Genomic DNA, 12,515 nt, shown 5'->3' with positions numbered 1-12,515 from the left:
ATCTGAGATATTGCATAAGTACAGCTATCAGGTGGAATTTGCTTTAATTCATTTGGCCCTGTTTCAGTTCCAGATTGCTGTCTCGAGGATATACACTGAACAACCCCCCCCCCCCACCTTCCCAGTAGCTCAGCAGTAAGTCTGAAGGCTCACACAGCTAAAACCTGAATTTTGATACTCGATAGAACATTGTGTAGCTTTGTGCTTAACAACCAAAAAACATATAGAATAAATAATACGCAGTCTTGTAGGAGTGGCTTGGAACTTATCCCTCAAATTGTTGTTTTTAATTCTAGTGGAGTCTAAATATTGCATCATATTGATTAAGTTTATGATATGGCTATTACAAGACACTTTGTAAAGAACTGACCACAAAATTGGATTCCATCGCTTTCCATGCAAAAATACATAAGGACACTAACGGTGGGATTAATTACAATGTTGACGATACTTTTTGTGTGACTTTGTAGCCAGCCAAACCATGCACCCAAAAACAATTTGGTGCATAAATAGTTTATAAATGCGTTTAAAAAGCCGACGGTGTTCATGAGGACTCCTTTGGTAAATTTATGGTTAAGAAGGTTTAATAAAACAGTCCACATTCACAAAATTAGTATTTCAATCGTAGTATTTCTTAATAATATTTAGCATTATTCACATTGATATGCTTCCAATATTAAGCAAAAGTTACCTTGATGAAGTAAGATTATATCTGTTCGATGTATATCTGCTGGTAAATTACTATAATAAACATATGTTTTATCTTACTAACTAAAATTTGATGAGTTTATTTAAGGACTGTTTAGTGCACTTGAAAAATATGTTAACGTTTTTCGCGGGTATATGTTTTTTTTTAATTTGTTAAAAAGTTATTTGCACAAACACCTAATATTTGGTAGTTTTTTGTTCTTTTAACAGAGCTGGGGAATAAATAATCATTCCCAAGTGTACCAACTTAACCAGCTTGAATTTTTATTACCCATTATGAAGTTAAGTGAACAATAAAAGTTAGCATTTTTGATATAAAAACAAATTTAATGTGTATAATTATTTTAGTATTTAAAGAGAAGTTGCTAAAGGTTTGCAAGTTTGATAAGCATCTCTGTTAAATAGTAATCCATAACCCAATCAACTGATTAAATACAGCTTTAAAGGCATCAAATTGCACCATTTCACGGATAGCCGAAACATAATGGAGTAATAATCTTTAATTATCCTCTGTCCTATAGCCAAACTCTGCGTACTCTGAAATTCAAATTGCTAGAACAGCTCCTATAGCATGAATATTTTGATATTAGCAGTTTGAAAAAAAAAATGTTTGTTCAGCAGTTTCTTGGCCGAACGCATCCTAAGACAAACAATAAATCAAAATTTTCACTTTCTATTTGTATTAGTTTGAAAAATATATAATTAAAGAATAGCATTTATGTTGAATTTTAATTTATGCCTAAAAATTTCCAAGAAGTTGTTATGCATTTTGTGCAAAATCAAAGATATGTTGATCTTATGGTTTTCAAATAAACAAACTACATTTTAACTACCGTTTTTTTGCAATAAAGACCTTTTCGATATCGGTGGTCATATTTTGTATACAAATAATAAAAGACTTTAAGACAAAATGATGGAAAGTTGATTTAGTTCTTACTGACGCAGTCCTGGGGGCAGAGAGAGTTGTCAAGCGTCTCTAGTTCATCACAATCTCCATCTGGACAAGTTTTCAAATTTGCACTACAGGTGGCGTACTCTGTGCTTATGAAACTTGTACTGTTCACTTCAGGCCTCCATGAACAGCGCCCTCTCACTGTTCCTGGCCCACATGAGCCCTCACAATATTCTTTATCTTCTGATGATGCACATATGTTGTCTAAAATGATAAAACTTATCATGATTTGTTATTAGTCTAACACTTGTATTTGTAATTACAAAATATATATATATCTATCTCTATCTTTTACAGTTTAATATTTTTTCCTACTGGCGATTAAAATATTATCTTTATATCCATGGTAATAAAACAACTTCTATAAAACAAAGTTTCTCACATATAAAGTAATAAACTACCATAAGTATAATACATAATTTATTATTAATATAACAGATTTACTCGAAATTAACATCTTGGTATATAGCTACTCTATATATATATATGTTTTATATATTATATCTGATACGGAATTTTCTTCAGTACACATCTTCTCCCATTCTTGATCCTTAAAACTACTTTGTTATGTCAAGCGAATAAGTATTAAGCCTATTAAGTAATAAATGACACCAATATATTCCTCAATGGCTGTGTTTATTCTCAAGGAGACTGAAATGTACAAATTGAAGAAGTGTGGAAAAATACACATTGAACTCACTTTAGGATAATGCAAATCTGTAAGTACAACACGCCACCTCTTCGAGTGGCTTGAAAAGTAATATTAATAATCACAGTCAGAATTTCTAATTTAGTTTTATAGTGACTTTTCACAAACTTACCGCATTGTCTGTTGTCCTTCAGAATAACTAAAACAAACACAAAAAAATGTAACAAGGTTATATTTCTGACAATAATTGTAAAAAGAAGTTAAAATACATTATTGTATTCTTATATTAAAAATTGATCACATCAATCTTTTTTTATAGTCATCATTTATAGTTCTGTTACGATATTTATCCTAACAAGCGTATAAGATTACATGCCGTGCAGTGGAGATATTCCAGTCTTTCTTGAATAATAACGAAAAAAAATAAACTCCTTTTGTTCCCTAACAACAAATATACTTAACGGTTATAGTTGTGTTATTAGTTTCTCGATGAAGGAAACAATATTAGAAGCATGCCATATGCAAGAATTGCAATTAAAAATACAGAGAAACTATTGTATGCATATATCAGATAACCGACGTTCCATGGGCGATTCACACCATCTGTAGTTTGTGCTTTGTTGACCAGCTGTTGCGCTAAATATACGCGTTGTACCTCTACTGAACTGTACTTTCCAGCTTGAAAATCTGCTGGTAAAATTTAGAACACGCATTGGAGATAAAAACGACGTCATTTGAGTGATTCTTTTGGACAACATCTATATATTTTCCTTTGTAATAGTATGAACTATCCAATCACCTATTCTTATGTCAAACCGATATCCTATAAAAATTTATCATAGGCGTTTGACCCTCTGATTCAGTAACGTTTTCATAAAGTTCAACTGAAATGTTCTACCGTGCTCCAAAGTAAGAGAAAAAAATGCTAAAACTTTCATCAGTTGTCGGTAATTTTTATTAGGTTTCATAAGTACACAGATTATTCACTTAATTCCAGATTACTATATATATATATTTAACTAACCAATAAAGTCTGTGGCTTTTACGAGGACTATATTTGCAGAAATGCTTTGCAGTGATATTCCCTGGTTTATTTTTCACTAAGCTAACGGTTTTACGACGCAACATAAGGCTCTGCTTGGAATGGTCTGTTATCTAATATGGTTTATAATTTAACGTACGATTATAAGAAGCTCCTATTTCGATATAAAAGTTTACGATCTTAAATGGAAAGATGGATTCTTTTGCAAACACTCGAACCTCTTTTATAAGTACTTCAGGCACATTTTTGTAATTAATAAATGTAGATTAGTTTGCAAATAATGCCACATATATAATTCCGCACACACGTTTTTTATAATCATTATATATAAATGCTTCTTTGGATGTGCTTGTACTTTAAATTTTCTGAGCATTTTTTATATGAAATATTCACAAATAATTTATACAACTTTTTTTTTGGTTCTTGAAGCTTTCTTTTTTGTCTTGGAGGATTTTTACAACTGTTCAAAAGTGAAATTATCTTTCCGTAGTTCATAATCAAATAATTTAAACTATCGTTAGACGACTCAGTCTCCGTAAATTCAAAATGGAATTCGTTTTTCACTAAACTACTACTATGCTTAAATCAGTGGCATTATTCAGATCGTGGTTTCGTTTGTTTGTTTGAAGTTAAGCACAAAGCTACACAATGGGCTATCTGTGCTCTGCCCACCAGGGGTATTGATAGACGTTGTGGACACAGCACAAACAGTTCATTGTGTAGCTTCATGCCTAAATTTTTATTCAACCAAAATTCTACTTGACTGAAAGGTGACAACCACACACACATAAAAGGAGAAATGAAGAATGTTTACCTACAAACCTAACCTCCGTGAAACAGTCAAGATGTATCAAACAAATTCTTAAGAAGTTAAAATGTTCATAATAGAGTTTTTGCTTCCTTTAGTGTGAACCTTCTGGTTAATAGCGTTTGTAGCAAAACTATACCATAGATCGTGTTTGAAGTTAAAATATTAATATGATGATTGGGATGAAAAAATCATCAGTACGTTATATATCATTGATTGGTTAAAATAGTGTTTACTAAGTTGTTGAATCTGGTCCATTGGGGAATAAACCTTTACCTTCATCAGTTAAGTTGACAATTATTGTTAAATAGCCTCTCTCTTCAGTATCATTTGCCCATGAAAGGTTGAGTCGAATATTTGATGCACTTGTTTGCTGAAGCTCCTTTTCGTTAGCAACGTAAATGATTCCAGTTCGTGGTGTGACGTCAAAAACATTTTGATTTACAGACGACATTGCAAAAAACCATCGGTCAGAGACAGATACTACAACAGGTTGGGTGACCTGTTGAAAAGAGTATGGACAAAAAACAAGGATCTCTGTAGATAGTTAAGGAACTTTGTTTTCTTTGTTGAAGTCATTTTACTCAATACTAAGATTTAAAATAAACATGCATATCATTTGAGTTTTCTAGTTGTATTAAATAGATCTGAATATAGTGTCAAATATCATAAACTTAAGAACACAAACTTTAGTCGAAGAACAAGACGTTTAGTTCTTGAAAAAGGCAGAAGGTGAAGCGTTGAGTGTTAGGTAATAGTGTTCGTCAGGAGTTTGTGGGTATATTTTTTATAATGATTTTTAGTCTTCAGTCCAAACTGAAATATCTTAATGTAAATAATAAATAAATAATAGAAACAAATATTAATTACCGTTATCGATGGAAAACGCACGTAAGATAAAATACAAAGTATTATAAACATATGTTAAGGTTAAAAATAACTTTCTAAATATCAGAAATATCTTCTCTCTGTTCTCACCCTAGCATGAAGAGTTGCTTGTCGAGAAATTGAAGCGCTGCTGACACCCTTGGAGACAACGGACATCTGTGACGAACCGTCCACGTGTTTACGAATAATAACATTATATATTACCTAGATGACGGAGAGGAAAATAAAATGCTTTGTCTATGAAAGTATAATGAGAAAACATAACTTTTTTGTTTATAATGTTCAGTATAGAGTGTATCTAATTTGAACAACACTTTAAAAATGCTGTAAGTTCCTGTCAAAATGGCATCTCTTCCGATTAGAATGAAAAGCTTTCGAGTTTGCATGATATATGCCTACCTACCAGTTGTTATCAATTCAGAACAATGACGTAAGAGATAAGTAGCCGTTTACTTGAATTCTTACTCATCTAAAAGTTTAATAATGCCAGCAATTTAAATTTATATCAGATAAAATAACAGTCATTTTCCGTCTTAAATATACGGTGGAAATAATTTCAATGAAAACTGAAGAAAAATACGAACTAAGACTTGTCCATTAATAACGATTATATTACTCTCTCTTCATTTATAGCTGCAGAAGCTTTTAAGTGTCTTGGCAACATGTGTCCACATAGTAAATTTTACCATCCTAGATTAAAACTCTTAATGAGCCTGGCATTCAACATACGTGCCCAAAGTAACCATGACAACATCATTAACTGCCCAGAAACAGATGAGTTCCTGCGCAGAGCTTTACACAATATTTCATTAATACAAACAATAACATTGATGTACGTAAGTAAAAGTTAGGAACAGAAACATACATAATCCCAAATATCAAAGCACTTCTTTTTTTCATTTGACACACACACACACACACACAAACAACTTGAAATTACAAGCAAATATTAGTCAAATGTTACCCATTTTATCTTTCAATTATAGCGCATTTTGATATTTGTTATTAAAATACTGATTTTGTTTTAACAATCATCGATCAAGATAACATTTTCTTGAACAAACTAAATCACGACACATTATTTTTAAAACGAAAAACGTCAGAATTTAAGAATATTTTAGTCAAACATTACCCAATTTCTCTTCTTCTTATAGCGCGTTTTAATAATTATTAGAATTTATATTCTTATTTTAATTAGCTGTCCAGCAAGATCAAATTTTCCTAAACAAACTAAATTATGCTGTACTCACTTAGAACTTACATAGTTATAAATTCAAGAAACTAAAATGTATAATTAAACAACGTTTACAAAGTACACATTATTTTTCTGTTTAAATGCCCTGTAAATATTATTGTAAAAGATAAAAAATCGTGCATTTTTACGTGCAGTAAATTTATACATTTTTATTAAATATTACAATGAATGTTACATAATATATATTTTATAATATACTACGGAATATTCTATTATATAATACTATATATTATGTTATATATATTATTATTGCATACTACACATATCTTATTATATTACACGAAATGTTATTAACATTTTTATTCATACCTTTTCTGTAAACTCTCGGACAAATATTACATATATCCGTCTTTAGTTTTTACAAATAAAAAACAACAACAAAACCAGTTCGTTGTTTTCAGAAGTACATATACATCAAGCTTAAGCCTAGCAGATAATGTAATTCTCAATAATGACCTTCACTTGTTTAATTATGTACACATATGTCAAGTAAAATATTCAACTTAAGCTTCTGGATAATATGCTTCTAAATAATGATCCCCATATTTGTTTAAAATTATGTACAAATGTATTTACTATCTTGTAACGAATTACGTACAAACAAAGACGATCACGACCACGGAGCTTTGAATCAGCAATTATAGTTAATGTATGTAGAAGTGAAGTTACTCATTTCATGCTGCATATCAAAAGTTCTGAGCAAAAAAGCCGAATTCATTACTAACATATTATTATTATTTTGAACTCAGAATATATATATATATATATATATATATATATATATATGGAAACACATGAGATTAAATTATATTTATGTTTAATCAACTTAAATTATGTTTCGTAAACATTATCACTTGATTCGGGTTGTATTTTATCTCCTTTTATTTTATACTATACTACACTATCTATATGTACATATACATTACAAGAAGAAGCTTACTTTGCTTGTAGCTCTTGTCGTCAGTGTCTTATCCTCGAGTATCACCACGAAACAGTATTCTTTGTCGGGAAACTGTATTGGTTTTACCGTTTCTACAACTAGATTTTTTTTTATGTGATCATTAGTAGCTATATAGTTACCGCTAAGAAAACGGAATGAATAATTTATGACAACATCCTTCAATTAAATATAAGCATAAAACTGAACATAATCTAAGATTACTCCAAATGATCAAAACGAATTTAAAGACAAAGGAAGGTCATAACAAAAGGTGTGGCAATACAGCGATATGTTTGTATCGATACATTGTCTGATACAATACGATTTATGTGTCTTAACGAAATTTGGCAAGCTTTCAGTAAACATTATAAGTCTTTTGTACAGAAAAAAATCAGAATTTCTAATAAAGTATTTTTGCTAAAAATTAACGATTCAATGAAATAAGATGAGTATTGAGTACTACATGTTGTCTTCATTTCTTTTATCAAAAACATTACATGTAAAATAACATAACAAATTAACAATAACAAAATAGATAGACAGATATTAACTTTTCTATTTTACTTTTCTTGCCAGCTGCCATTTAGTTAATCAAACCTGAAAATTTGAAAAAGCACTGTAAAGTGTGATGTACTTAAATAAGACAATGTTAGTAATATAGACAATACATTACAGACAAGACTGTCAAACTTTGTAACAAACCGTTGATAAAACTTCTGTATCTAGATACGTATCGTATCGCGGCATCAATATCTAGATACGTATCGTATCAACTACTATGATAATAATAACAATAATAATAATAATACAGAGATCGCATTTTCGCACGTCCCGGTAGTTCCCACTTACTAAAAGAGCATTTTACCAAAAATTGTTATCGTGTATTTCAGTGCAACTCTACATAATGGGCTATCTTTTCCCATCCCACCGTAGACACTCGAACCCCGAATTATATGACCCTGAACTTACCGCCGACCTGCCGGGGAACCTCTGCCAAGTGATCCAAAATGCTAACGCTCTAACTACCATTTTAACAACATAAACTACTACAATAAGAAGTTATAAAAAAAAGTTTATTATTTGTGTCTCTGAATGCGATTAAAAAAGTGGAAAGCAATTTAGGAAAATTTGTCAAATGAGAAAAACAAAGAATTTGAATTTTGTAATTCAAGATTTACAAACAATGGAATGGCGACAACTCATTGTCAGAAGTTATGTATTTGTACATATATATCATTTTAGTAATTAAAGCGATCTGAACGTTCTATGTGAGTCCAATTACATGAAACATCTGTTGTTGTTTTTTTCAAATCCTAAAAGGAGTGAACTGATCTTTATTATCCGTTGAGCATATCAACGTTTCACCTCAAAACCGCGTCTCCCTAATCGATGCCCGGGATGTCATTCTGACAAACTCAAAACTAAAATATCAAAGATATATTAAATGTAATGGTAATAGCTTAATTACACCTTGATGTCAATTTGAAATTTTGGCGTTGTCATCTTAGCCGAGCGAACGTTGCAACAATGAAAGTAACTTTTCTGAGAACGTTCTATAAACTTAGTGAGTTACTAATATTAATGACAAAAACCTTATTTGAATTAAACTATGCGATAAAACATTTTACCACGCTAAAATTTTTAAGTAGTGTGTTCTTTCTGCTTCTACATCGAAGTCTTTGACGGAATTTGGCGTAGAAGCAAAAAGAATGTAATGCTTGAACATTACCTTATAATACATCATTCAGTGTATGGATAGTTATCTACGAAGGCTCTTGTATATGGCCAAAAATTCAGTAAAAATTAAATCTTTAATAGTAATAGTAAAAAGTTATAGTATTTCATTTTATATTTTATTAAACAGAAAAAAAACGTTTTCACATACAAGATATGAACAACATTCCACCGTCCATAATGTTGTCGTAAAAAGTAGTATTTCTGACTCTGAATAAGCCTAGATGATCCTGTTCCACTCTAGCAACGATGTTATTTACTGTTGCAGAATCTTTGTCGAAAGCATTGAATTGTATTGGAAGATCCTGACCCTGAAAGTTATATTAGAGATTTCAGTTAGAGCAGGTTAGTATATTCTAGTTTCTACACGATCCAAAAGTTAAATCATATAAGAAAACGCATCAAACCGAAAAATTAAAATAATATTAGAAAGAATAACAGGAGATCAAATGACATCTGATTAATATTTTCTGGAACAGTGCAGTGGGTAAATAGCAGTATCGTATACGTAACGGATTCTTCACGCCTATGTTTTTCCTTTTGGCTTCCTCAAATATTTTACGTACATTAATTGTTAGCTTCATGGCGGCCCCCCAAAAAATGTACCCATCCTTTTAGTTATGCAACTTCTGTAATCGATTCTAAAAGTTTTATTATTATTTCAGATAATATTGTAGGATGTCTTAAAATAAACCCAAAACCATTGAACTAATTAATGCGACAGATCACAAATGCTTTCCTTCGAATCAGAGTTGAATGTGTAACAGCATGTCAGGCACTCCGTCGTAGATATCATGATTGTTTGAATGCTGGTGGATCTGAGTTTGAGCATCTCAAATTATGCAGCAGTTTATATACAGTTAATTTGTTGTATGAAATATTAATAAAGGTGTTTTGCTGGGTTGTAGATTTATTTACTATAGCCATAAGAGAATTCGAAATGTGGGTACATTTTTTGGGCCATCTTGTATTAGCATCGCCCAGCTTTTTGTTATTACTACTACAATTAACACCTACTTCTTAGTCTTCTATTATCAAAATTACAATTATCACCCTTTTTAAAAATGGTTTACTAGCACAACTTCTGTAATATCTTCACTCAGTTATTTATTGTTTCATCCCGACAACTATCTCTACTCAATATTTTAAAGTTAAAACAACCACCACGCTCCTTCAGTTATTTTAAAACATTTACTTACAGCACAGTTCATTTCTACGCTGCGTTATTTGTTTTTAATACAATAAACACTTTTAGTCAATAATTTTTTGCGACCGCCACCCTATATATCTCTGTTGCTACCATCACCAATTCTGCTACCCCATTCATTTAATCATTTGTTTTACATTATTTTACGTTAAGGTCTGGTAAATTTAATCACTGTTTATTCTGAAAAACAGAGAACAATTAGTTTGAATCATCCTACGCTGAAGATAAACACTAAATTATTATAAATCATTAACTTTTGTTTAAAAAAATAATGTGTTTTGAGTTTAGCAAGTGCATTATTATTATTAATCTTCTCCCCGTTGAATTGTTGAGTACTGGGTGACAATCCCAGGGTTTGAACTGACAAACGTTGACCCTTTATGGAGACAGTATTTTGTTTCCAATCGCTTTCATTCCCTCTGAATGTTGATGAAGACCTTCCATGGTTGTCGCCACTATTGTGGAGGAGGTCGATATCCTGGTAGTAGAGTTGTGCTAAATTTGATAAACTCTTGTCAACTTCCTCGTTTACTCCTTCATGGCCTGTCACATACATCCAGGAGATGGTCTAACCATGCAGTTGTTTTGCTTTCTGCCATCCATCTTGGGACAAAACATTCGCAAATATTATGTTAATGGCACTGTCTATTTGCAGTTCGTTGCTTTCATCAATAAAAAAGAGAGCTAGTTTTATGGCTTTCAACTCCATCCTTGTGCTGCTTGTGGGAAGCTTGAATGCTCTACCAGCCTTATATAAAGTGTTGTTGCTCCACGAGACAATAAATGGCCAAACAGCTCTCTCTGTATTTTTTATGTAAGAACCATCTGTGGTTATAATGAAAGGTGACTGTTCACCTTGGTCTTTAAATAGGAACTGACAGGATTTTCTGCTTCAACTTGTACCCAGTCTCTTTCTTTTCTGCCTTGGCTGCTTTCCACAGATCCCAGTGGGAAAATACGAGATCTAGTGGTGACAAATTATCTCAGTGGGGGCTAGCTATATAGCACTTATAAGACCATGACCGTCTTATAGGTGCTATTTAAGTAATCGCCTGTTTGGTTGGTTGTTGTTGTTGGGGGGGGGAGATAACTGGCTCACTGATGGAATGCATGATCTTTACCTTGCAAGGCCCTAGTAAAGAATTTTGATTGTAAGAGCTGTTGGTGTTCTGCGATGCTACTGAGGTCTGTGCTGTGTATAGGGCTTTGATGGAAGGTGGTTGAAGTACCTCTCGTGACCAGTCTTAAAAGACGTTTTGTATATTCTATATAGTATCTAGCTGTGCAGCACTCATACTGATCAACAGTTAGCACAATCCGCCTGACCAGACTGTCAAGTTGAGAGTAATGTTGTAAAGAACTGGTGAGAGTGGTGAACCTTGAAGTAGACCAATTCTAACGATTGTTCAGTCTGATTACCAGCTTACATACTTTATGATACATATTCTTGTAGTTAGTACAGCTATCACCCATTTTACATATGTTACACTGATGCCTATTCCAAGCATTTCGTCAGCAAGTATGGAAATCGAAACCTTATTGTAGAAATCTTTCACATCTAAAATTATTGTAAATTCGATCTAACCAGCTTCAAAGCCTTTCCATTTATGAGCTACAAATTTAGCAATGCTGATCTTGGTTTCAATTTTACTGTTATAACTTCCTAATGTAGTGGTTCAGTCTGATAGGCAATCATTCTATATACAGCCTTTTGTGGGATCTTGCTAATTATGTTTTGTAGGATAATGATTTGATGGGCTTTAAGACAAAGATAAGGATTTGATAAAGGTATCAGTCCATATTTTAGAGATGCCATCTTTTGCCCAGCTATATTGATTCTCCAACACTATCTCTAATAAGTTGGTTTCTATAAGCTTCTTAAAAGTGGAGGTTCTTACGTTATCGCCCCCAGTGGCACAGCGGCATGTCTGTAGACTTACAACACTAGAAAACGGGTTTCGATACAGACAGCTCATTATGTAGCTTTGTGCTTAACTACAAACAAACTTACATTATTTGGACCAGAAGCTCCGTCGAAAATATATCTGTTTATGAAGGTATTGTTTTGGTTTTTATCTGTTTGGCGTGAGGTACTGTCATCATTACAAATGACTAAATTTGCAATGTTTTGATTCCTATGCCAGAATAAAATGCTTATGAGATTGAGCTTGCTGCCTAGTTTTATCCATTTAATGTCACATACAGGTAGAATTTGATCACCTGTAGAGAGCAAAGGCTCTATTATGCTCAACCCTTGCCTCCTCTGGGTCATGCCTTATACACAAAACAATTAGTCTGGGCTTCATTTAATACTGCCCAGGCTTTATCAGAA

At 32.2% G+C, this 12,515-nt stretch overlaps 1 protein-coding gene across 1 annotated transcript in view; it reads right to left on the bottom strand.

The window, feature by feature from the left end:
• Window positions 1-12,515, bottom strand: part of LOC106458605 (proto-oncogene tyrosine-protein kinase receptor Ret-like) — a 53,170-nt gene that overhangs the window by 19,313 nt on the left and 21,342 nt on the right. The window contains exons 6-11 of the mRNA XM_022384875.1: window positions 9,128-9,287; window positions 7,243-7,340; window positions 5,138-5,251; window positions 4,436-4,661; window positions 2,482-2,508; window positions 1,646-1,864 (exon numbers count right to left, since the gene is read on the bottom strand). Of these exons, the coding sequence (XP_022240583.1) occupies window positions 1,646-1,864; window positions 2,482-2,508; window positions 4,436-4,661; window positions 5,138-5,251; window positions 7,243-7,340; window positions 9,128-9,287 (844 nt within the window). The remainder of the gene's footprint in view (window positions 1-1,645; window positions 1,865-2,481; window positions 2,509-4,435; window positions 4,662-5,137; window positions 5,252-7,242; window positions 7,341-9,127; window positions 9,288-12,515) is intronic.

Source organism: Limulus polyphemus, unplaced genomic scaffold, assembly GCF_000517525.1.
Source record: "Limulus polyphemus unplaced genomic scaffold, Limulus_polyphemus-2.1.2 Scaffold492, whole genome shotgun sequence".
NCBI lineage: Eukaryota > Metazoa > Arthropoda > Merostomata > Xiphosura > Limulidae > Limulus > Limulus polyphemus.
Note: the sequence above shows the minus strand (reverse complement) of the source record. Positions and strands in the feature narration are given on the sequence as shown.